Source organism: Tenrec ecaudatus, chromosome 10 (assembly GCF_050624435.1).
Source record: "Tenrec ecaudatus isolate mTenEca1 chromosome 10, mTenEca1.hap1, whole genome shotgun sequence".
Taxonomy (NCBI): Eukaryota; Metazoa; Chordata; class Mammalia; order Afrosoricida; family Tenrecidae; genus Tenrec; species Tenrec ecaudatus.
In genome coordinates, this window is record NC_134539.1 from 156,606,888 (window position 1) to 156,631,915 (window position 25,028).

General features: G+C 60.6%; 1 protein-coding gene across 1 annotated transcript; it reads right to left on the reverse strand.

The window, feature by feature from the left end:
- Nucleotides 1-5,601: 5,601 nt before the first annotated feature.
- Nucleotides 5,602-11,668, reverse strand: CBX4 (chromobox 4). Its single transcript, XM_075562312.1, has 5 exons — nucleotides 11,433-11,668; nucleotides 11,248-11,291; nucleotides 10,096-10,161; nucleotides 8,196-8,262; nucleotides 5,602-7,904 (listed from the first exon to the last, which is right to left on the reverse strand). The coding sequence occupies exons 1-5, from the start codon at nucleotides 11,499-11,501 to the stop codon at nucleotides 6,492-6,494; spliced, it is 1,659 nt and encodes a 552-aa protein (XP_075418427.1). The 5' UTR covers nucleotides 11,502-11,668; the 3' UTR covers nucleotides 5,602-6,491.
- Nucleotides 11,669-25,028: the final 13,360 nt, after the last annotated feature.

A 25,028-nucleotide genomic window follows, 5' to 3' on the forward strand; every position in this document is an offset into this window, starting at 1 on the left:
GATACCGTGGAATTAGTGAAGAATTTCTCAGATGAAACAGGAAAGGGAGGAAATCCAGGGGGTTTACATTACACCTGGCGCAGGTTAAAAGGATCCGGCCCGTGGTTCGCAATGGTGAACTCCGGGTGCCTTGGAAAGAATCCTGCAGTTGGGCAGCAATGAGAGGGGTTCCTGCTGGGACAGGCTGTGCCGCTCACTCGCCTGCCTCTCTTCCAGCTCCCAACACCCACATGATGCTGCAAGCAAGCAGCTCTCCCCACATGCACATGCAACGCATGTACACACATGCACACAATTTGATGCACACACAGATGGCCACACCGGTGCATACATTTACGCATGTGCACACACAGTACATGCACACACCTGCATGCACACATCTATACACCTGCCCGCAACTCAGTGCACACATACCTAGAGCTACACATAGATTCACACATGTGCACACACCCATGTGCACACAACACACACATAACTCATATCAATACACACATGGCACCTTGCATACACAGATACACACATGCTCTTACATCCCACGTACATTCAATTCATACACATACCCACACATGTAAACATACTATATACACACAACACATGCACACACAGATATGTATACACACCAGTACACAAAGACCATATGGGCACACGCAAATGTGCATACAAGTATGCACACACAAATACACACATACCAACACCACATATACACAAACAGATCCACACAGATGAATGTGTACACACAACCCATGCACGCACACACACATAGACACACACACATTGGTGAGCCTTTGCTAATGTGCCCCCTGCCTCAACCCAGGATGGAAAGCGGGCAGAAAACTGCCTCCAAGAAATAGCTGAGACAGCCCACCCCTGGGGCCTGTGCACTGAGGGGCGGGTATTGGGCTCAGTGCACCCCATTGTTGCCAGGGAGAGAGGGCTGGGCCACAAATCCCCTGTACACTGCTAGCATTGTGTGTGTGTGTGTGTGTGTGCTTTTGCCCCAGCCAACACGTCCACCAGCCCAGCCACATGCTTGAGCGGAGTACACACCCAGGAGGCATGGGCTCTCCTGGAACACATAACAGGTACCATTACGCTAAATGCGGAAATTAGACTCCGAGGCTTCCTGGAAGACTCAGATTCGCCTTTGAGTCTGTTTCCCTAAATTCAATTACCTCTTAATTACCTCGAGGCTCTTGGAGCGCTCCAAATCCATCAGGTGAAGGGGGCTGGGGGCGGGAGGGAAGAGACAGCCTGTGTCCCTAGCATCTGCTCAGCAGCCTGGAGGCTTTGGGGGAGCTGGGCTACATGGGCCCAGAGGTGGGAGGGGGAGGAGGAAGCATACAAGCTGGGCTCTGGTCTGTGGGCCACTCTCATGGTTTGTAATGTAGGAGCCAGCTCCCTCATCTAGAAGCTGTATGGTGCATCTCCCCAGGCCTCCCTGTGCACACACGCCCCAGACAGAAGGGACACAGATCCAGAGCAACTGGTAGGGGGGGGGGTGGAGTGGGCACGGTGAGGGAGTGAGGCAGCGCCCCAAAACACTGCCTGGTCTGGAGCCACAGGCTCTGGCAGGGAGTTCAGGCCTGCAGGTGCTAGCAGCTTTGCTCATTGACAGTGAGCAATGGGGAGTGAGCTGGTGCTGCAGGAGCTGTGGGCCAGCAGGCCTCCAGAGAGCTGAGCTGCCTGGAACAGCCTCTGGGGGCCTGGAGCACATGCAGACCCCTGGGCCCTCAGAGCACGGTCCCTGGTGACAGGCCAGGCCTTGCACGGGGAGCTGGACCTCCAGAGGGCCCCTCAAGACTGTCAGACGGCATTGTTCCGGCTGAGCCAAGGGCCTGGGGGGTGGGGGGTGGTGAGGCAGGGGTGGACTTCACACTTACGCTGATGTGAGTCCCCGCCAATGCGTGTCCTGTGCAGCCAACAAGCAAAGTCAGCAAGAGCTGGTTGGTGCTTGCTAGCCTCTGTCTCTCCTAACACCACAGCTCCTTCCCATGGGATCCAAGCTTCCTTCAAAGTGGACGTCAGAAGAGGGCAGAAGACCCAGTCCAGGACCCAGCTGACAGGGACTGAGTCAGTCCGCCCTGGTGTGCAGTGCCCTCTCCCTGCTCCCCATCGGTCAGAGGAGACTGGTGGGTTGCTGTCCTGCTAAACAGGTCTCAGGGAGCTTCCAGGCAGAGACTAAGAAGAGAGGTCTGGTCATAGATGTCCAAAACTCAGCCAATGAAGCCCTATGCCAGCCGCTCACCAGGCAGTGCTGGACTGGGAGGGGGTTTCTTGGGTTGTACATGAACAGAGTGGGGCCTCTAGGGGGTGGGGCCTGTCTGGGCAACAGCAAACACCATCACCACAGGGACAGCTGTGGGACCCACGTTGGGGAGACGGAAGAACAAGAAGGGATCACACACAGACACCACACACACACACACACACACACACACTCCCTCTCACTGGCAACAGGCAGTCAGTCAACTATTATTACTACCTGCAGGGGTCAGAGAAGGAGGGAGGCAGGGCGGGCTGGTGGGTGGGGAGAGGTGGGTTTCTGATTTCACTCTCCCAGGAAGTGAACGCTTTTATCGGAGCACAACACCCTCTCCTGTGGGGAGGCTTCTCCCACAAGCAGCGAGCGCTGCATACCATCAAAACCAAACTCCCTGCCACCCAGTCGATGCCGGCTCATTGAGGCCCTACCAACACAGGGCTGTCCCTCTTTGCGGGAGCAGAAAGCCTCTTCTTTCTCCTGAGGAGCACCTGGTAGTTTTCAACTGCTGACCTTGTGGCTAGCAGCCCAAGGCGGCGTAACCCACTGCGCCAGAATGGTTGGAGCAGCCCAGCCCAGGAGCTGCCCTCCCCTGTCTTTTGGCCCTTCTCTGGGCCCCTGGAGAAAGCAGAAGGGGCCCAGTGTGAGGTCATTTTTGGAGCAGTATGCAGAAGAGATGGAGGGGGGGCAAGACAAAGGAGTCAGAGGTCAATAACCCAGGTCCCTGGCCCTTGGTCAAGCTTAGACTCCAGGCCAGAAGTTGTTGGAAGTCGTTTGAATCTGACACAGATGGTTTGATTCTCCCTGGACACACACATGCACGCACGCGCACACACACACACGTGCACACACATACACACACATTTGTGTTTACTTACGGGATTTCCCAGAAATGCTCCAGGTTCTCTCTTCTCCATGTCTTGCCTTTATTGTGTGCCACTTAAGGGATGAGGAAACTGAGGCACAGAGGTACAGCTCTGGGAAGAGGGCAGTGGGCACCTCTATCAGATCGGTCTTGTCCTCTTTGAGTGGACCAACAGGTGGGGTTTGGTGGGTGGGTGGGGCCTCAGTTCAGAAGTCTAGGGGAGGCCAGAGACCAAGGGCCCAGCCTGACCTTTTATTGCTTTATTTCGGCTTTCTCCAGTCCTTCCCATAAGCGGGAGCTCATACAGTCCCACCCCCCACCACACACACACACACACACTGGCACCATTGTAATCAGTGGGACTGAAAGTTCCCTGCGGCCAGGGTCTTTCTTGGGTCCTGATAAAATCCAGAGCAGGCCGCTGAGTGTGTAGATGTCTGCTAAACAATGCACCTCCCGACACCCCAATCTGCCATGGAATGCACAGATGCTGAAATAAGTGGACATCGCCGCTGGAAATGTGGATTTGGGTTTACCAAACCTGGGGTCAGGCACTCCATGTCTACTGATGTCCACTTCTACATGAACTCAAGTGGGTTCATGACTGGAAGGGGGGTGGGTGCTGTGCTACAGGAAGCTCTGCAGCTTGGGGTTCCCCCTCCCCACAATCACCACCACCAGACTCAGCCCCATAGAAAGGTTCCTTTGAGAGAAGCAAAGCCGGTTGGACCTCTGGAGAGCACAGAGCAGCGCTAGTCCCTTGGCGGCCATCTCCCCGCTGCACTTGGGGCTCACTAAGAGGATGGGTGCCCCTGGGTCTTTGTGGGGCAGAAGAGTGGTGGCTAGGTGGGTACTGAGGCATGAGAGCTTATGAGAACTGAGTCCAGACCTCCCCCATCCCAAATCCCTGCAAACACCAGTGCCCCTGGCCCTGCTTCTGAACCCGCCTCTTCTTCCTAGACCTGGGGGACAATCACCAGGCTGGCTGAGCTGACCGGGCAGTGCCACTCAAGCCAGGCTCACCAGAGCCTTCCGCTTACCCCACAGGAACCCCCAATCCCAAGGAGAGAGGGAGAGATTCCAGCAAGCCAGGACCATTTGATGAACCCATTCCAGGCCACTGTCCCTCTTTGACAGAGGGAGTCCTGGACAGTCCATTTAGTCTAAACCCAGGCCAACCCACCTCTGTGCTGCTGTCTGCCATCAGCTGCCAGGTCCTGCCCAGGACCCAGTTCTCAGGCCACCACAGGCCTGGTCACCAGACCCCTTCAAGGCCTGGGACCATCTGCAGCCTGTGTCCTTCCAGGAACTTGAAGGACCACTTTCCAGTCTGCCCTGTGGGAGTGCCCCCACCCCTCACAGCCAGGGCTCCAGGGATGAGGGATAGGGGGCACCACCTAAGCCCCCAACAGTGATGCGGCACTCCCCTCCCTCTGGGCTGGGTCTTTGCTTGCTTCCCAGGGTGCCGGATGCCCTGCCTTTGTGCGCCAGCCTCTGAAGGACAGGCCGGATCCTCCAGCAGGCAGCCTGCCAGGAGCCCACATCACCCCCCTGCTCCCAGGGTGGCAAAGGGCATTCATTACACAGAGGGGGAGGGGGCTGCCCTCACTCTAAGGGGGCTAGGGTGTGGGGGAGGGCCAATTCACAAAAGCCAGCGCCAGCAACTCCCAGGGGTATTTTTTGAGAACTTCCCTCCCTCCCTCCCTCCCTCTCCTCCCCCTGCGCCAGCGCCCCTCCCCCACCCTAGCCGCTGGTGGCCAGCAGCCAATAGTGGCCACACTGGCCGCATTCAGGGCTCCCAGCCTGGGCCTTCTATCTCTGGCCCTGGCTGCCCCAGCTTGGGCTGTGTCCCCCAGTTGTGAACTGCCAGGACCCTTCTGTTCCTGAGGGCCACCCGCTGAGCTCAGCCCCCTTAGATGGCCCCCTGCGGACACTTAACCCCTTCCTCTCCGATACTAACACCGGCCTTGCCACCCACAGAGGGAAGGTTAAAGTGGGGACTATTCCCTTCCCCCCTTTGCAAGCGGCAGTGGAGGGCAAGTTGGGTCTGTGTGCTGTCCCCTCCTGCTACCTCGCAGGAAGCACCAGCCCCCACTGCTGCCAGCTGGTTTCCGGGGGTGCTCCTGGCTGCTTCCTCCGTGGGGCGGGCCGTGATGTGATGGTAGCTGGGAGTAAGCGCTGGTTGGCATGGGGGTCCCCACCCCAGTCAAACTGCCCTACAGTACGGGATTACAGAGGGGCGCCCCTGGCAAGGGGGCAGGGGTGGACAAAGGTCAGGCCAGAGGGTAAGCTGCAGGAGTGGGGTGGGGGGTGGAGCCACATCTAGCCTTCCCCTTCCCTCCTTTGCCCTATCTACACACTACCTGTCCCTAAACCAGCTTTGGACCTATGTCAGTAATGACCCTCCCTAGTGCCCCAACTCGCCCGAAGCGGGGCACCTCTGTGGTGTCCAAAACTTGAAGAGCTTGAAGAGCGCTGGGATTTACCATGGTTTAATGCGCAAGGGGCAGGGGGTCCGTTACCGTTCCAGAGGTCGAAGGGGGCGGGGTCTATCTCCGCACCCCTTGGCTCAGCTCAGACCGCAAGTATGCACCGTCAACATCGCCATTTAATATTTACATTCAAGCAGGCAAAATCGGAAGCTTACGGTTTACACATCTCCTAGTAGCAGCTGTTTCTAGAGCTTGTTTAGGCTTTTAACAAACTTCTTTTTCCTTTTTTTTTTGCACATAGAAAGACACGTCCATGTGTACAGTATCAAAAAATATATACCAAGGTTCCTGGCATGGCAGTCCGTGGGAGGGGGCAGAGGGGGCCGACGTGAAATCAAGGGGAATACTGAGTGGAGGGGCGGATGGGAAACAGAAAATAGTTCGTCTGATATAGAATATAACATGATCTAGAGGAAACTCCATAAATCTAGGTCTTTATATTTCAATATATAAATACCTACAAATAAATATAGATATATCAGCCCAAGGGGGTGGGGGGCTGGGCCTTCTGAGCTCAAACAATACATTTCAATAACACCACGTACAAACCGGAGCAAAGTCAGCACTTGACAAGTTAGCACAGTTAAAATAGAATACTATAAACTTCCACCGCCTGCCGCCGCCGCGCCCGTGCCAGACCGGGGTCTGAGGGCCGCCAGGGAGGGAGTAGGCAGGCGGGAAGGAGGGCTCGACCCCCAGGTACCCTTGGAAAGGAGCCAGTGCCCCCCAGAGCGCTGGAGTTCCTGCGGTGACTTCAGAGTGTGGGCCCTGGGGGCTGGTTCTCCCACGGTCTGGTCCAGGAGAGAGGGGGAGTCCGCCACCCCCCACCCTCTCTGCGGGGAAGACGTCACTCTCCCAAACCCTCCCGCCACAGCTACACCGTCACGTATTCCTTGAACGTGACGGTGAGGCAGTTCGCAGTGACGTCGGTGATAATTATATTCCCAAAGAAGGGCTTGAACTCGGACAGCGGCTCCTCGTCCCGCTCGTCCTGGGCCTCCGAGGGAGGCTTCTGGGCCGCAGAGGCCGGCACCGCGACCTCCACCAGAGCCTCGGGCTTGATGGCGCGGGAGCTGGGCGGTTCCCTGGCGTCGCCACGCGTCTTGACGCAGCGCAAGTCTATGGGCTCGTCCAGATCTGAGTCCAGCAGGATGACCTCCGGCTGCGGATGGCCAGCGGCCGGCGGCACGTCAGCCGGGCGCTCGACCGGGCTGCCCCCCAGGCAGGTGGGGGTGCTGATGCTTCGAGCCGTCAACCGCTTCTTGCAGGGCTCGCGCTCGCCGTGGGTCTCGGAAAGACAGCGCTTGCGCGCGTGAGAGAGGTTGAGGCCCACGGCGTGGTGGTGATGGTGGTGGGGGTGATGGTGGGAGGGCGCGTGTGTGCTTCGGGCAGGGTCCCAGGCCAGCAGGTCGGGCTTGGTGGTGAGTTGCAGGGGCTGTTCGGCAAACGCCTCCTTGGCCGGGGAGAGCTTTCGGGAGCCAGCCTCCAGGGGCTGCGGGTCCCCGGCTCCCGGCCCCTCCTCCTCCCTCCTCTTGGAGGGCGTGTCTGTCTTCTTCTCCTCTGGGCCCACCCCCACCGCCTTTTTAAAAGTCCGGTCGGCTGGGGGGTGGCGCTCCTCTGCGGCGGCGGCGGGGGCGCGCTTCTTGTGGCTGGGGGAGCGCGCCGCGCTGTCTGCAGCCTCCCCGGACTTGATCTTCACCGCCTGCATGCCGTTCTCCATGTACTTGCTCATCACGATGACTATGCGGCCGTTCTTGTTCTTATTTTTGACAATCTTCATTTTGCCCCCAATCCCGTTGCCTGTCACCGCTTCCTTCGGGGCTGGCGGCATGCCATTGGGGGGACCCTTCTCAGCGCCCTTGCCCGGGGCCCCAGCTGCTCCGCCCAGGGGCTTTACCGCTCCCAGGTAGCCCTTGGCCCCCGCGCCATGAGTCCACTTGTCTGGCGGGTGGCTCTTCGCCCCGGGGTCCGGGCAGGTGGGGCTGGGCGCCTCCTTGTGGCCACCCTGGTACTGCAGGTCGTACATCTTGGGGTCCGGCTGGTAGGGGTGGTGTCGCTTGCTGTTGAGCTGGTAGTAGTACTTGCTGCTCTTGCCTGGCGGCGGCGGGGGCTTGCCCGCACGCTCCTTGCCATGCGGCTGGTAGGGGTGGTGCCTTTTGCTGTTCAGCTCATACTGGTGCGCCTGGCCCTTGCCCTGCCCGCTTAGCTCCAGCTTGGCTCCTCGGTTGTCAGCAGAGGAGTCCTGGAGCCCAGTCAGCACGTTAGAGCGCCGTGCAAAGGTAGGTACCTGCAGGGGAGAAGGGGGAAAACCGGTGGGTGGGTGGGGAGTGAGAAGTCTGAGCTGGTAGGGCCTCAGGGCATGCTGGGAGCATCCCAGGTCCCAACCTCCACCCGATCACTGTGTGTGTGTGTGTGCGCGCGCGCGCGTGTGCGCGCACGCCTAGCAGAACAGAGGCTGGATTGGGGTTTTCTGGGAAGAACTCCCACCGCCCTCAGGGCCTGGAGGCAGCTCACGTGGCAATGCCAAGGTGAGGTCCCGTGGGCGGCCTGGGACTGTGGGGTTGGCTGGCATATTCACCTGCACCACCAGCGGCTTGGGCTTCGGGCCTCGCTTCCGATATCCCATCAACTGCTCCTGCCGTTCCCTGGAGGAGGGGACAGGGGGCAGCACTGTTAGCCTCAGGGTCTTTTTCCTTGGGGGCCGGAGGTAAAGAGCCAGGGCAGAAGGTCACCTCTGTCCAGCTGGGCGCCTGAGTCTGGCCCCAGCACCCTGCTCCTCACTTGAGGCTCTGCTCATCTGCACAGGGGAGTCCTCCCACTTCTGGGCTCTCCACCTGAACCAGTGCCCCTGCAGCCCTTCCTGCCTCTTTGCTGGCAACCCAGCCCTGCGCTGTCGCTCCCAGCCTAGGGCCGGTGGCCTTGCCCACAGTGTGCGGAGCACACCAACCAAGGTCTCTCTCCACCGCAGACCAAGGATGCTAATAACCTCATTAAGATTCAGATAACGCGGGCCGCCTGCAGAAGGGAGAACTGGTTTCCTTAAAGGCCAGGCACTAAACAGGGGGAGGGGCGGCGCCCTTGTTTACACAACGGCAAATGAGCCAATTAGGGGCTGGGAGTCGGGGCTGGCCTCCAGGCCCTGCCGGCCAGGTTCCTTGCCACCTGGGGAACCCCGGCTAGCGACCGGGCGGGTGGGCGGGCCGGGGGCGGAGTGCAGGCGCCCCGCCTCCTCCCGTGGCCGGGCCTGCCGGGTCCGCGCGGCAGGCCCAGGTTTCCAAATTATGAATACAGCCTGCAGGCGGTGGCGCCGGTCAATAGAGGCCTGGCCCTTCACTGGCTGAGGGGCGCCTGGCCGGCGTGCAGTTCGCCAAAGTGGGCCAAGACCCACTCTCGGGTCTACAGCGCCCCTGCCTCCGCCCGCCGGCTTGAGGGCTCCCCTGGGAGGGTTCCCCAGGCCCTGGGGTCAGGGCCTGTGCCTGACTCCGGAGTTGCGTGGCATTGCAACAGCCTGCGTGTGAATTCTCCAGGGGGAGATTATGCAATCTGGCATCAGCTGCTGACATGGTTACAGGGTGAACCCCCAAGTGGAGCCCCAAGCAGGAATCCTGCACGGCGCCCCCCTGTGTCGCGGGGGAGCAGCTTCTGCAGGCGCTGGCTCAGAGGGTCTCAAGTTTACAGTTGTAGAGTCAAACACGCCACAGGAAATCATGCAAAATAAAGGGGATAGGGGACAGGGCAACCTCCTCAGCCCCTCTCCTCTCCAGCAGCCCCACAGCGAGAAAAGTCTGTGTGCACAAAAATGAACCCCTCCAAAGTCAGCAACTCCCTCCCCACCCCCGCAGCACCCAGCCATATCCATTGGGCCATATTTGCCCTTCCATCCCTACCCCAGGAAGGGGCTTCTCACCCCCTCACAGCAGCTCCGTGGGTGGGGGCGGTCAGAGGCCTCAGGGCTAGACAGAGCATGCCCTCTTTAAGATGCCAATTTGCCTAGGGGGTGGGGTGGGGGGCAATGAAACAACTTTTGTCTGAGTCAACTTTTCTCCAGCCCCCAACAGGTTAAGTTCAGTTCCGTGACGTCCGGAGCTTTCACAACCAGCTCCCTGGGAGCTGCCCGGCAAGGTGGCCGTGCCAGCAGCCAGTGGGGACAAGAGCAACGCCTTGGTCTCGGAGGTGGAGCTGCAGGGGCGTGACGGGGGGGAGGGGGCTTGGGACCCAACGCCACTCACACCAAATCCTTCCAGCCATCGCTCCCCCCAAAGGCGAGCCTCACCTTCCAGGGCCCCGCCCCCACTCCAGGCTGCAGCCTTTACCAAGGACGTCGGTTACAGAGGCAGAGGCTGCGAGGTCGCAGAGGGGCCCAGTCTGGTCTGGGTTTGGGGCTCTCTCGCAGCTGACCCTCGCCCCTCCCTTTGCTGCGGCGCCCACTTTCCCTTTTCCATATACGGTCAGAGCGGCGACGGCTGGGGGACGCTCACCTGTTCTGGAAGGCGATCAGCAGCCGGGGGTCCAAGATATTCTCCTCAGGTTCCCACGTGTTATATCTTGCAAGGGAAAAGGGAGGGTACAGGGCGTAAAACAAGCGAGCCAGCTTCTGGGCCTCCAGGTGGGGAAGGACTTAAGGCCCCGCGCTGCCTTCCTGAACCGAAAGCTATTAAGCTGCAGATGGGGGAGGGGGGCACAGCCTTGGCCTTCCGCAGGCCTCCCACACTCCCCGATAGCCACCAAAGTCAAATAACCTCACGAGGGCAGGGAGGAAAGGGAGCGGGTCCCGAAAAAGCCAACCAGCAGTTTATTTTGCAGTTGTCAAGAATTTTCAGCACGTCACTGAGACACGTTCCCAAGACACTTTGTCCACGAGGCATCCTGCGTGCAAAGCAGCCGAAATGGCAAAGTCGCAGTCCCCCTCCTCCTCAGCCCGGCCCCCAGGCTTCACCGGAGCTTCAGCCGGTCTCTATTTGATCCCTAATCCGATAGCCCGCGGACCCCCAGAGCCCCTGGCAGGCCGGGAGCCCGCTGTCACGGGCAAGCAACCCCCAAATATTCAGAAGCACAAAAATATGCCTGTGCGCGCGTGTGTGTGAGTGTGTGTGCCTGCGCGTCTGTCTCCATCCGGTGCCATCGCATTTCAAATTAAAAAATATATCCATTCCCCACCAAAAGGGCTGCAGTAGCACTTCCCAACATTTCCTGCCTTTCGGCGTCCCCTCGCTGCACAGCTAGGAGGGAGGAGGCACACAATTGCAATTTCGTCGCTTTTTAATTTTTTTTTTGGTTTTGCAATATGGAGCCGTTCGGTGGAGGGAAGGGGAAAGGAGCCATTTTCTGCTGCACATCAGTCAGTGCCTGCGCCCTCCCTCCCTGCGCCGGCCTCCCCGGCTCGGCCCCGCGCCTCTCCAGCTCCGCCGGCTTCTTTTAGTGCATAAATTAGTGATGGCATTTCCCGGAGAGGCGAGCACACACTGGGCGCCCGGCTCCGGCTGGCGGCTCGGCTTCCCCAGTGCCTGCCACCGACTTCCCCACCCCCTCCTCCGCCACCCCGCCTCCCGGCCGCCAGCCCCCCCTCCCCCGTCCGGCTGGTCCAGCGGCCGAGCCCCGGCCCCGCGCCCCTCCGCCTCCCCGCTACTTACTTGGGAGACCAGCCTCTCCATTTCACCAGATACTCCACTCTGCCCTGCGGGTGGAAGAGACGCGACTCCATCAGCTTCCGCGGGATCCCGGCTCCGGCCGCGGCTCCCCACCCCCGCCCGCACCGCGCCGCCCGCCCGCCCGGCCGCGGCTCCCGCGCCACCCGCCGCCCCCGTGGCCGCCCCACCTTGCGGATCCGCTTCTTCTCGATGCTCTCCACAGCGAAGACATGCTCGCCGACAGCTGGCAGCTCCATGACCCGGCCGAGCGCGCCGGGGCGCCGGGCCCGCGCCGCTACAGACGCTGCTGGCTCCGCGGACGCCGCTGCTGCCCAGGGCCGAGACGCCGCCCCCGGGCCGCCGCTGCCGCCCTGCCTGCCGCCCGCCGCCCGCCGCCCGCTGCCCACGGCCAGCCGCCCGGCTCCGCTCGCGCTCGCTCAGACAACTGAGCCCGGGCCGCGGTGCACAAGAACTCATGCAAATCCGGACGTCAGCGGGCGGGGCTTGCGGGCAGCGCGGCGTCAGGGGGCGGGCCACGGCCCCGATTGGCGCAGGCCTGCCTACCCGCGGCCGGGGCCGGGCTGCAGGGGAGGGGGCCACGCGGGGTGGGGAGTGGGGGGGCTGGGGGAGGGGGCCGGGTGCTGCAGGGCTGTGGCGCTTCGAGCCTCTCCAGAAGCTGCGGGAGGGAGCCGGGCCGCGCAGAGATGTGTCGCCTTAGGGCGGGGGTGACAGCGTGGGGACAGGATCGGCGGCGCCCCCCGCCGTCCGCTCATCCGCGGGCAAGGCCCGGGGACCCCAGCGGAGGGCCTCGGACACCTCCACTGCAGTTCACAGTTGCATCGAATTGCGTCATCAGCGCCCCAGACACAGGGGAGCCGCCGGCAGGGGGCAACATCGGTCCCGGGGCAGCTCGTGCCCCAACCTCGGTGCCCACTGACTCGCCCCACGCAGCCGTGGGCATTTAAGAGGGCGAGGACGGGAAGAGAGGTTCGGTGCCAGGCGCCCGGCAGAGAAAGATAGTGCAGAAGGGGGTGGGGGACGAGCGGCAGCGGGCCCTGGGGCCCAGCGCCGGAACCCGCCCGGGAAGAGTCTCGGAAGAGTCCACCCAGTCCGACGGACTCCAGTTCCCGCTCCACCCTCTCATTGGCAAGGCGGGGGCTCTCTGGCGCCCAGCAGCCTCGAGCTGGGCGAGGCAGGAGATCAGAAAGGGGCAGGGTCCTCGAAAGTGCTGGAGGGGAGGCTGGGGAGAGACTGGGGCCTAGTGGAGAAGTGCTGGGCACACGCGTAGGAGTGGCGCAGGGAAGGGAGAGTTCGCACCCCTGGTCCCCAGCTAGCCCAGGCCCTCCCTGCTCGGCTGGCCGCAGCAGAGTGCAGCACCTCCGGGCGGCGAGACGACGTGCTCTGGCAAGGGAGCCGCGGCACAGCCCGCAGCCATGGCTGGGCGCCGCCTGCGGGTCGCGCGCACCTTAGGGTCCCTGATGAGGGCCCGGAGGGACGGGGGCGCGCCTGTCCTGGGTGTGTCCCGCCCTAGAAGAACAAGAACAGGAAAGTTGCGCAATCTCCGCCGACCCGGAGCAAAGGAAGAGCGAGCAAGCGTGTGTGTGTGTGTGTGTGTGTGTTTGTGTACGTGCTGGGGGCGGGAGACATCTGGACCTCTGCGCCGCCCTACCCGCCACGGGGGTCCGAGAGTCTGGAGGGACAGGGTGCGGAGCGAGCCCCCAAGCGGGCATGCTTCCAGGAACCCAGGAAGAAGGTCTGGTGGCTGAGAACGCACGCGCGCGCACACGCCCGGGCGCGCGCGCACACACACATACACACGCGCGCGCGCGCGCCACCGTTCCACGAGGCTGCCTGCACCTCGCGGCACCGCGGCGGCGGTGGCGGCTCTGCAGCAGTAGTGCTCGCAGCCTGGGGAACCTGCGCGCGGCGCCGCCCCCTGCAGGGCTGCTGGGGTGGGGGCGTCTCCCGTGGCAGAGAAAGTCCCACAGTGGCCACGCTGCCACAGGCTCTGGACTTCCCAGAATCTAGGCGGGTGGGTGAGCGGGAAAGGAGGGGCGATCTTGCATGCGGCCTCCAGCCCCTGGTTTTCAGAGCCTACACAAGTTGGGGAGATGAGTTCTTTTGGGGGGAGAGGGAGGAAGAGGGAAAGGACTTTCTCCCACAGCTGTGTTCCGGCTGGGACTTCTCCGCTGGGATTTTGAGGGGAAATGGCCCCTGGGCCAGTGCGGACCTTGCTGTCAGACTGGGGGTTCCGGGGAGCCCATAGCCCAGCCGGACCTAGCAGTCCAGGTGGGCGGGTGGTGGGCGGGTCTGAAGTTCTGCCCTGCCTGCCCTTTCGCAGGAAGAGCCTGGCTTTCCCGACATTCCACGCCCACTCTCCCTCGAAAATCCCCAGGAAAATAGGTATCTGGAGGGTGTTTCCGGGCCGTTCTGCTAGCTAGGAGGACAGAAGAGGGGTGGGTCAGTGGCCGCTGAGCCGCCTGATCACTGGGGACTTGGGCTATGGCCCCTCTTTCTAGGCCAGGGGCCCCTCGGGGACCAGCGCTTGGTACTTCAGGGGCCATGCGGTGGGACCCAGCTCCCCACGGCGAGCTCGAGCGCGCTGCGGCGGGGTGGGCTTGTGGCCCTGCAGTGCTGGGGAGGAGGACCCCACAGCTGACTTTGTCTATATCTGCCTGAGTCGCGGCGCCAAGAACCTCCTGACTCCCACCGGGCTTGTCACCCGGAGCACCAGAAGCCCAGACGCCCGGCCCACAGCGACTCCGACAGACAGTGACAGTAACAGACCAGCATCCCTTCCCTTCCCCGGGTCCCAACCGCGTCGCGGCAGCGTGCTTCCTCTGCGGGCGTGTTTGGTCCGGATGCTGGGTGAACTGGATCCATCGGATCCCCATTCTCACTTGGGGTCCAGGCCTAGGCCACCCTCCACCTCGCAGCGATTGGGAAGAGCCCGAGTTCGGAAAAAAAGCCGGAATGGGCGGCCAGGAGGGGGAGGGGCAGGTCCAGGGAGCCCGCCTTTCCGGAAGCTCCCCTGTACACCGCAGAGAGAGCCCCTCCTGGACCCAGGGGCTGCCCCGCCCACCGCAAGCCGGTCTGGGCCCCTCAGAGCAGGGAGTGGCGGGAGAGTCTGGCCTCAAACCTGGGATTCCCAGAGTCCTCGGATGGGAGCCCCAGTATCCGGACCGGGGTAGCCCCAGTGCCAGGGGGAACTTGGGGCAAGGATGACACGGCCCCTTCCCAGCACCTCTAGCTCCGACAGTGCTACGTGGGCTGTGGCCCCCAGAGGCCCCCAGGAGAGTCACTCAGCCCCAAGCTCTCCTCTCCTCGCCCAAGTACAGGGGGGATGAGCGGACCCTTTATGACTGTGACGGACTGCGGTCCGGGAGGAACAGTCGGAAGAGACTGCATGGAACTCGGGTAGCAAACCACTGTAAACAGCCGTTCTCTCCCTGAATGGGCTCAGGATGGGGAAGGAGGGGAGCGTCGCCCGGGGAAGACGCCGCTCTGGCACCCTCGCCTTTGGGCCAGTCCAGGCCAGCACTGTCCCTGTTCTGTCAGGAATTCGGGGGCGGGGGGCGTGGGGGGGCGCACGCGGTCCGTAGCACTTACGGCAATCCTGGCCCTGCTCTTTCCCCGCTTCTGCCGGGTCGGTTCCTCGTCCTACAAGGGAACCGTCTCACTCGGGCTCTGGCACTGCGACCTGGTGGACGTGTGGGCAGCTGTGCGGGACGCCCCTCCCACTAGGCAGTTTCCACCGACCTGAAAGAACGCCCCTCCACATATGCTACCCTGCCCGCGAAAGGCCACGTTCTTCGGAGCAGCAAAGACCCCGTGGCCTCGGCTCCCACTCGGCGGGCTGGAGCAGAGGGCCCCGGCGGGGAGGAATGTGGCCCCTGGGCAGGGCCCAGCACCCCTCGGGGCCATGCCAGTGCCTGCGGGCCGCGTTTGCACCCTGAGACACGTAGGGGTCGCCGGCGCCTAGGTGTGACTTGCGGTTCCTATGCGGCGGTGGGCCCACCGGATTCCCCAGCCCGGGCCGCCTCCTCTGCCCCAGGTTGGCCAGTGCGGTCGCGCGGTCCGCAGCTCTGAGCCGGTGCCCTTGAGATCCGTATTTCAAACGTGATCTTCAGGCCGCCGCCGGGCGTTCACAACTGTCTCAGTGTGGGTTTTTAGGGTACGTTTTCCCGCGTGGTCCCAGCGGGGGCCCCCTGCGCCCCGAGACTCTCTCCCGAACGCCTGCCCTAGCAGTGTGCATTGGCAGCACGCGTCGCTCCCCCAGCCCGGCGGGGACCACACGCAGGGGCGCGCGTCCCTTCTTTCGCTGCGGACAGCAACTGCGGCAGGCCCGGGAGGCGGCTGTAAGGGCGAACGGACCCCGGAACGCTCAGAGCCAATCGGCTGCCCCGCCCCCTGGAGTGCCCCCTCCCCCGCGCCGGGCGCGCCCTGGCAGCAGCGTGGGGGGTGGGGGGTCGGGTGAGGCACGCGTCCCCGCTCTCCCACCCGGAGCAGCGGGCCGGTCCCCCCCCGGCTGGCCGGGCCCTGCGCGGCGAAGCGGCGCTGGGATGGGAGGCCGCGTCCTGCGTGGACGAACGGGCTAGCGAGCGAGCGAGCGGGGCGGGGCTGAGGCTTCGGAGGGGAGGCCGAGCGTTGCGGGGCTTGCGATCGATCCCCTGGGGCAGGCGCACAGCGAGTCCAGCCGGACACCTGGGGGTGGAGAGACGCCCCTTCAGGGTCGAGGGGAGACGGTGACATTGGCGATAGGACTCGGCCACACCCCAACTCGGTTTACACCTCGGCGGGGCGCTGACCTGGGGCGGGACCAGGAGGTAACGTCTGGGGCACGCGGCCTGGGCTTTGGCCACTTCCGGAGTCCCTCCCAGCCCAGGCCCACGTCCCTAGCCCACGTCCACCTGGGAGCACGGACCTGGTCGTCGGACCTACACCCAAGCCACCCCCTGCCCCTGCCCCCCTGGCTCCCAATAGAAACGCGTGGGTGTCCCCGCCACCTCCTTTACGGGGACAGACCCCAAGTTTGCTCAAGAAGGCTCTCTCCCAGCTTCTCGGCGGGGGGGGGGTTTCCTGGAGACCCCAGGGATCCACTCCCTGGGGCACGCGGGCCCGGCCTGCGGCGCCCGGCGGGGCGGGGGCAGGAGCGAGGACCTGCACTGGCGCCGCCCTCCCCCAGGGGGCGCGCTCCCGGGCCGGCCGGTGGGCGGCGGCTGCGCACGCGGCGCCTCTGCACGCGGGGAAGCGGGGAGCGCACCGCGTCTCTCGCCCTGCACGCTGCCGCCGGCACCCTTCCCTCCGGCGACCACCTGGCTCCAGAGGGACCGCTCTTCACCTTGCTTTTCTGGGCCAACCCATCTCGGTGGCGGCGCCTTTGTCTGCAAGCGGCCCGAGAGCCAGAGCCCTGCCAGTAGCGCTCACTATCTTTTTATTTGCGATTTTAAATGCACGCTTCATGGCTGGAGCATCACAGAGCGTCGTGTGCCCTCGTGGAAGGGCATGCAGGGACTAGTGTCAGAGTGGCCTGCCTAGAATGGAGTTCCCAGGACACTGCCCACCTTACAGTGAGGCTCCCTTCAAAAGTCACCTCCCCACTGAACCCCACAGGCCTCACACCCCAGGGGAGGGCCCCAACCCTTCTCTGTGTGCATGTGTGTGGGGGGAGGTTGTCCTGTCGGTAGGAGCAAGGGACTTGTGGGTCTCCCATGAGAGCCTGAGAGGCTGGTCTTGCAGGCTGACAGAGAGGGCAGGTCTGGGTGCTGGTCTTGGGTTATTGACAAGCAGAGAATGACAGTCCAACCCAAGTTCAGAGTCTCATTTGTTCTGGGAGTGGACCGGGAGTGTATGTGCCCGTGTGGCTGTGAAAGAGCACGCGTGCATGTGTGTACATGCACAAACACCCCGCTTTAGGTGCACTCACACAGGCAAACACACCTACCAATGCACTCACAGATGCCCATACTGCACACACCAGCACATACTTCAGACATGTGCAAATACTACCGTGTGTACACACCGGCTCATGCACACACACCCATGTGCACTTCCACAGGCATGCACACACAGGCGCACTCTCATGTGTACACACCTGCACATGCACACACACACACACTGGGAGAGTGCGCATCTTCTACAGGAGGCCCAGCACCAGGACTCTCAGTACTTTCAGCATCAGAAGGAAAGAAAACACCTGTAAGTGCCCTCAGGTCAGTTCTGACAGAACCAAACACTGCCAGCTCCTGTGCCATCCTCACAGTAGGTCTGTTTGAGTCTATCACTGCTGCTGCCAGTGTTTCGATCCATCTTGTCAAGGGCCTTCCTCTCTGTCAGTTTACTGGGCATGATGTCTTTCTCAACCACAACATGTTCAAAGTCCATGAGATGAAGTCTCACCAGCCTTGCTTCTATGGAGCACTCCGGCAGTCCTTCTTCCAGGCAGATCTGTCTGTCCTTCTGGTTGTCCACAGAACCTTCCATATTAGTTGCTGGCACCATGCTTTCAACCCATCCCTTCCCCAGTCTTCCTTAGTCAATGTCCCATTTTCAGGCTGGAAAGTTGTTTTAGTGTTTGATGTGAATACATTTCTTTTTTAAAAAATCATTTTATTGGGGGCTCGTACAATTCTTATCACTATCCATACATGCATCCATTGTGTCAAACGCATATATACATTTGTTGCCATCATCATTCTCAAAACATTTGCCTTCCACTTGAGCCCTTAATAGCAGCTGCTCGTTTTTCCTCCCCATTCCCCCCTACCTCATGAACCCTTCACCATTCATAAATTATTATTATTTTGTCATATGTTACACTGTCTGACATCTCCCCTGCCCTCTTCTTGGCTGTCCATCCCCCAGGGAGAAGGCTACACGTAGATTCTTGTAATCAGTTCCCCCTTTCTTCCCCACATTCCCTCCACCCTCCAGGCATCGCCACTCTCACCACTGGTCCGGGAGGAGTCATCTGTCCTGATTCCCTGTGTTTCCAGTTGCTCTCTGTACCAGATTTGTAAGGTAGAATTGGGGTCATGATAGTGGGGGTGCATACATTTCTTTACCCCACCACAGTTACAGATGTATGATGCACTATAATAATAATTATTATCTATGAGCAGAGGAGGGAACCCACACAGGCAATGCAGCTGCTCCTGGGGGAAGTCTCAGCTGGGACTCAGCTCAGACTGAGCCAGTTGTCTTGGGACACCTGTTCTGGGGTGCTCTGTGGCCACCTTGGACAAAGTCTCCCCATCTGAGAAGGCCAGCTCCTGTCTGACCTGCCTGGAGGGAAAGCGCCAGACAAGCAGGATGGAGAGTGCAGGGCCAGCATCCGGCGTCTCTTCCTTCCAGAATTCAATTCCCAGTGCCTGACCCAGCCCTGGCCGGATGCACTGTCCCCGGATGCAGGTCTGGCCTGTGTCAGCGGCTGATTGACCCTGATTGGACAGTAATGCTCTCACAGGGACAGTCGGTGGTCATGGACTCCTTTGGATCGGAAGGCCCACAATTGGGCCCATGTTCCCCCAGACATCCCCTGCCCTGCTTCCAGTGAGTGTTCACTCCCAGAGAAGCTCCGGAGGAGTCATAGAGAGAAAGGTGGTCACTGGGATTGACGTGGCTTTCAGTCTTTGGGCCTGGGGCCCGGAGACCCACAAAATCAAAGAGCGCAGGACCAGAACCGTGTATGACCTTGAGGCACTGTGGGAGAGAAGGCTTTCTAAGAATTTCGATGCATCACTCCGGCTCTTGGCGCATTGAGACCCCCGGATGCCCCTGCCTGTGCTCTGCTCCAGCTCCTCCTTGGAGACCCACCAGCAAAGTGACAGTCCCACCTACTAAGCCTGACTTCTCCCATCTCCCCCCCATATAGACCCTGAAAGACAAGCAGGTAGGTAAGGAGGCAGAGAGGCAGGCAGGCAAAAAGGGAAGCAGTAAGAGAAATAGGCGGGGAGACATGGACACAGCACTCTGGACATTCAGTGAGTGATCCAGGGCGCTTTGGCCCCTGGCATCGTTCTGATGGCTTCTCGGCGTGGCCACCAGCCCTTGAAGGTCACAGGAGGCCACAGTCCGATGCTGCGCCACGAGAGTGTGGTCTCGGAGTAGCATTGATTTTGCATGGCCTCATTTTTCATGTCACTCCTTAGATGGCCTGGCGCTGAGCCATGCCCACCAGCGAGTCCCCCAAAATCCCTCCATGTGGGAGCAACTGGATGAGGGGCTCCTGTGATCCACACCCCCTTTCCACAGGATTACCAGCTAGTAAGCTTTTTTTTTTTAATGTAACTCCCTCCCTCCCATTCCCCAGTAGCCATCCGTTTTCTTTGGTCTCAGTAGTGGGTCTGTTTCTGGTTAGTGTGTGTTGTGTAAGTGGGATCGAACAATATCGATTCTCTTGTGCCCGGTAGCTTCCCCCCCCCTCACCCTGCTGTTAGGGCCATGGCCCTCGGTGTGCGTCAGGGGCCCGCTCCTCTCTGGGGCTGTGTGACACTCTACTGAATGGATTGGAGAGATGGCATGGTGGTCCAGCAGCTCTCACTGGCAGTCATTTGGGCAGTATCAACCAACTGATTGGCCACTGAGACTCAGTGCCATGGACCCAGCCCTCAGGTGAGCAGGGTTCTGCTGGATGGAGTCCCTGCTTTCCTGGAGCCTTTCCCTAGAGGTGATGTCCCTGGGTCACAGGCCACTCTGAGTTTCTCTCATAAAGAAGCCATCACACAGGTCCCCACAGCGGCCACTAGGCGTAACCTTCCCACCAGCCCTCCTCCTGGGCGCCAGCGTCAACACCTCACTGCCACCCTGGTTCCTGCTGACTTTCCCGGGGGAGGGGGGCGGGGTGCTGCATGGTCTCTTTGTGGCTGTGCTACACAGTCCAGCGATCTGGGGGTTTACTTTGAGGACTGAGGCGCGCCCGACCCAAGCCACAGAGTTTGCAGCAGTGTTTGCAGTTGCCCCCTGTGCGTGTGGGAGTTGGATCTTGAAGAAGGGAGGCCGAAGAAGAGAAGCCTTTTCACGATGGTGCTGGGATGCATATTGAAAGTACCTGGGACAGCCCAGAGGACAAACAGACCTGTCTTGGAAGAAGTACAGTCAAGATGCTCCTTAGAGGCAGGGAGGGCGAGATTTGGCCTCACAATACTTTGGTCGTGTTGTCAGGAGAGACCAGTCCCTGGAGAAGGACATTGTGGCCTGGTAAAGTGGAGGAGCAGCCAAAAGAAGGAAGGCCCATGACAAGCTGGATCGGCACAGGGCTTGTGACAATGGCCCGGAGCCTGCGAACCATGGCGGGCGGACAGTGCGGGAGCGGGCAGTGGTCCCTTCTGTTGTCCCCAGTGTCCCCAGGGGTTGGAACCAACTTGATGGCTAACCTCGGGTCGAGCCTGGCCCCAAGTGGGTAGGGGCTCACGGTGGGGTGTCTGGAGCAAAGAGGAGCCTCCCATCGACCGGAGGGGCTCTCCCCTTTTGCCCTTTGTCATCTGAAAGGGTTGCCACCCCCGCCCCCACCACAGGCCGTGAGGGGATGCTTCTCACCACGGGAGCCCCTGTCACATCTATGTTCCACCTGAGGATGGGGCCCCATCTTCCCTTCCTATCACAGCAAACACAGGTGTCAAGTAAGGAGCGGGTGGGGGATGGGGAGACTGGGTACATCTCCCAGCCTGCCCCTCCCTTTCAGTGAGTCCTGGGTGCCCTGAGGCAGAGCATCCAGGGAGCAGGGCAGCGGGCCGGTTGCTGGGTGACCTGGTCGATCCAGTATTGACTCGGCCTGTCCCAGCCATAATTGCCCGTCTAGAGCAGGCAGCCTCCGGCCCTCCAGAGCGTGGCTGGCCAGACTGAGCCTGGGGGATGGGGGACACCCTCTGAGGACTGCATTCACCCCCTAACCCATTCCTTTCAGCTTGCACCCCCATTGTGACTTGTGACTGAGACACCCACCCTGTCCGCTCCCCCAGAGCTCACTGCCCCATGGTGCTGGCTCTCTGAGGACTCTGCTCCCCTCTGGGGTCTACTCCCCAACCCCACTTCCTGCCACTGACAGAAACTAGCTTCTCCACAAGAGGAGGCTGAGCCCTAATGCTCCCATCCCTGTTGGGGGACCCCTTGCAAGGTACCTCCATCAGGCACCCAATACTGGAGGGGCTCTGGCCCAGCAGGCAGGTGCTTTCAGGGGTGGCCCATCTGTCTCCAGGGCTGATTGACTTTTTAGCAGACCAACATGGGGCTCAGGAGACCCTGGTGGGCTCCCCCGGACTTTAGTGGGTGAGTCCCTGGGAGTAGCCCTACAGCCCTCCTTCTGAGCCAGAGGACCCAGGCATCCAGCCTTTCAGATGAGCATGTTCTCCGTGCCTGCTCCTGGGGACCCCTGAGTGGCACCACACACTCTCAACCCACCTCAGAGTGGGCCCACCCATCTGCGAAGGGAAAGGTTGGACGATTAAGACTGCCTAGGGGTACCGAGGAAGAAAGGCCAGGCTGTCCACCTCAGAAAAGTCAGCCTTGGGATAGCCTGTGAACACAGGTCCCCTCAGACATCCCTGTAGTGTCACAAGGTGCACAGGATCCCAACTGGTCTGCTGCCTCCCAGCCACACCTGGTGAGCCCACTTCCCCTGGGTGTGGCTGCCCCTTCACAGGCTGGGGCAGCTGGGCACCTTCTGGGGGTAGGGCCACACCCGTGGGTGGGGTGATTGGGAGACAGTAGATCTGGGCTGCTCCCTCCAGAGGCTTCTGCATTGAATCTCTTTTGGCCCCAGAGCTAAACCCAGGGCAGTATCTGGCTCCCCATCACCCAGGCAGAGATGTCCAGCCACCTGGCAAGATTCCAGAATCCTTGGTCATGACCAGTAGAGGGCTGATGAGTAGGGGTCATGGGCAGGCAAGAGAGTAGATTGACCACTGCCAGGCAGACCCACCAGTAATCCTATGTGCCCAGCCACCTGTGAACCTACCTGTGTGCCCACCCACCTGTGATCTTGCCTGAATCCCCACTCACCTGGGAGCCTACCTGTGTGCCTACCCACCTGTCAGATCACACCCTCGGTTTCCCCATCTGCAAAATTGAGAAAAGACCTTCTCGGTTCCACCCCCAGGCAGACCAAGGCCCCGTGTGACAGGTGCTGGCACTCTGACCACCTCCCCTTCTCCCCTCCACACTCTGACCCCCAGGCAAGCCACATGCCCCCAGTGTGGCCATCCGTTGAGTGCATTCAGTGGGGCGTGTGTGCATGTCTGTGGCACACTCCCTCATGTCATGAGTCGATGCTGACTCGCAGTGAGCCTAGAGGACAGGGCAGCACGGCCCCTGTGGGTTTCTAAGCCGGTCACTTGGTGTGGAGGCAGAAAGCCCCGTCTTTCTCCCACCTCAGGCCTCAGCATTGACCATCCCCAAGGAAGGACTGGTCCTGGTCTGACTCCACTCCAGCCTTCTCTTTTGTTGTAGAAAGCCATGTTTTATTTTAAAATCTGTTTACAGCAAATATACTCTGGCCTGCCCCTGCCCCTGGATTGAAGGCCTCCCTGGGGAAGTCACACCCTGGTCAGTGCTGCTGCAGGGGGGTGGGGGGCGTGCAAAGGACCGGGGGCAGGCTCGAAGCAGGCCTGCAGCGGTGGCTGGGGAGCAGGCTTCGGAAGGAGGCCTCCAGTGGGGGCTGGGACAGTGGGGCCTGGACTCTACTCCAGCCTTGGTGTACAACTTTTGGGGATTCAAAGGGGGCAGCAAAGGAATCGGTACTTGCTGGCCAGAACCTGGGGGCCCCCAGACAAGAGCCAGCAGCCAGCTCACCCCTCAGGTGGATCTCAGAAGAGGAACCCAGGGACAAGGGTTTGGGGATCAGACATCAAAGAGGGCAGAGGGCGGGGCTCCAGAGGGCAGAGCCCTGGGTGGATCCCCCAGGGCCCTCCCCTCCCCCTGCAACCCTGAGCACTGAGGAAGTGGGCAGGTCCCCAGCTCCAGTCCAGAATGTAAGCCTGAGAAGGTGACTGATAGGCGTGGAGGCTGACTGGGTGGACATTCACAGACCTGTAGTGGTTATTTGTTAAGACAGGGGTCCCCTAGGGAGCCAACCCAGGCCTCCACCTAGGGCAGCTGGCCACACCTCCCTGTGCACCTAAGAAACTAAAAAAAAAAAAAAAAAAAACCCAAATCACCCAACCCCTCACACTCACTGCCGTTGAGTGGATTCTGATTTATAGTGACCCCACAGGACAGGGTGGAACTGCCCTTGGGGGTTTCCAAGACCATGACTCTCCAGGGGAATAGACAGCCTCGTCTTCCTCCCTCAGAGGGGCTGGTGGTTTCTAACTGCCGACCTTGCGGTGAGCACCTTAATGAGCACCCACTGAGTTCATCCCGTCCCAAGGCTCCTCACGCCTTTGCAGGCTGCCTGCTGCCCCTCCTGTAAGGCCGAGGCTGAGTGTGGTCAGGGAAGGCCAGCTGAGACTGCTCAGGTCTGGCGGCCTGTCCAGAGCCTGGGGTGTGGGCTCCAGGAAGTCCTTTGGGCCCATCTCGGCCCAGGAATGGGGGCTGAACTGAGGGCAGATTCTGGGGGTGCATCCCCTCAGAGAACCAGGGGTATGCATCTTTATATCTGTGTCTCATGCGGATGGAGGACAAGGGACTAGCTGAGCCCCCAGCCAGGTTGAGCGCCTGGTGAAGGGAAGAGGGGGCACCTTAAAGGCGTCCTGCCTTAATGGCATCCTGTTAGGAGCCAGGGCCCCTGGTGATGGTTCCCAGCCACTAAACTCAAAGATCAAAATTCCCAAACCACACTCAGTGCCACCGACTCCATGCTGACTCGTAGAGACCCCCCCCCCCCCACGGGCTTCTGAGACTGTAACTGTGTATGGGAGTAGAGAGCCCAGTCGTTCTTCCTTGGAGCTGCTGGTGATTTCGAACTGCCAGCCATATGGATGGCAGCCTAACACATAATCACTACAGCACCAGGGTTCCTTCAGTAGTTGGAAAGAGTGCCTTGGTGGCAGACACGAGACTGGAGACGGAATGACATCCTAAGACTAAAGATTTCTTCATTGTGTTGACGTTGGGGCCATTGAGCCGGCTCTGACCTAGAGTGACCGCGTGCACGACAGAAGGAAATGCTGCCTGGTCCTGTGCCAGCTGCACCATGGCTCCTGTGCCTGAGCCCACTGAGGTAGCCTTTGGAAATAGCCCTTTTTTAAACAACCAAAATGGTGAGTGTACACATGGGCCTTACCAGACGAATATGCAAAAATCAGCTGGAAGACATCTGTGGGAGGAGATGGGGGCCCGGGGGCCCCTGTGGGACAGACTATTGATTGCTCATATGTTAGTTTAGGCTAAAGCTAAAGAAAATTAAAACAAGTCCACGAGCGCCACATACAACCTTGAATTTATCACGCCTAACTTTAGAGAACATCTCAAGAATGGATTCGATGGTTGGAACGCTAATGGCAGGAAGACCTGATACATTGTTATTCACTGGGAGACTTGGGGGAGTGCATAATCTGGATACATTGTTATTCACTAGGAGACTTGGGGGTGCGCAGTGGTTACAAGTTGGCTTGCTGAACATCGAGGTCACCAGTTTGCAACCACCCGCCGCTCGGAGGGAGAAAGGTGAGGCTTTCTATTCCCGCAAAGGGTTACAGTCTTGGAAATCCATAGGGGCAGTTCCGCCTGGTCCTAGTGGGTCTCTGTGAGTCAGCATGGACTGATGGCAGTCAGTGAGAACTGTGCCACGATTTACAGGAAGGCTCCCATGTGTGGGTCCTGATGCATAAGTAATCTCCAGCGTCCGT

Coding starts and splice junctions, on each gene's coding strand:
- CBX4 (XM_075562312.1), bottom strand. CDS start 11,501: ATGGAGCTGCCAGCTGTCGGCGAGCATGTCTTCGCTGTGGAGAGCATC. Junction 10,162..11,247: donor TGGAGAGGCTGGTCTCCCAA/GTAAGTAGCGGG, acceptor TTCCCTTGCAAG/ATATAACACGTGGGAACCTG. Junction 8,263..10,095: donor CTGATCGCCTTCCAGAACAG/GTGAGCGTCCCC, acceptor CCCCTCCTCCAG/GGAACGGCAGGAGCAGTTGA.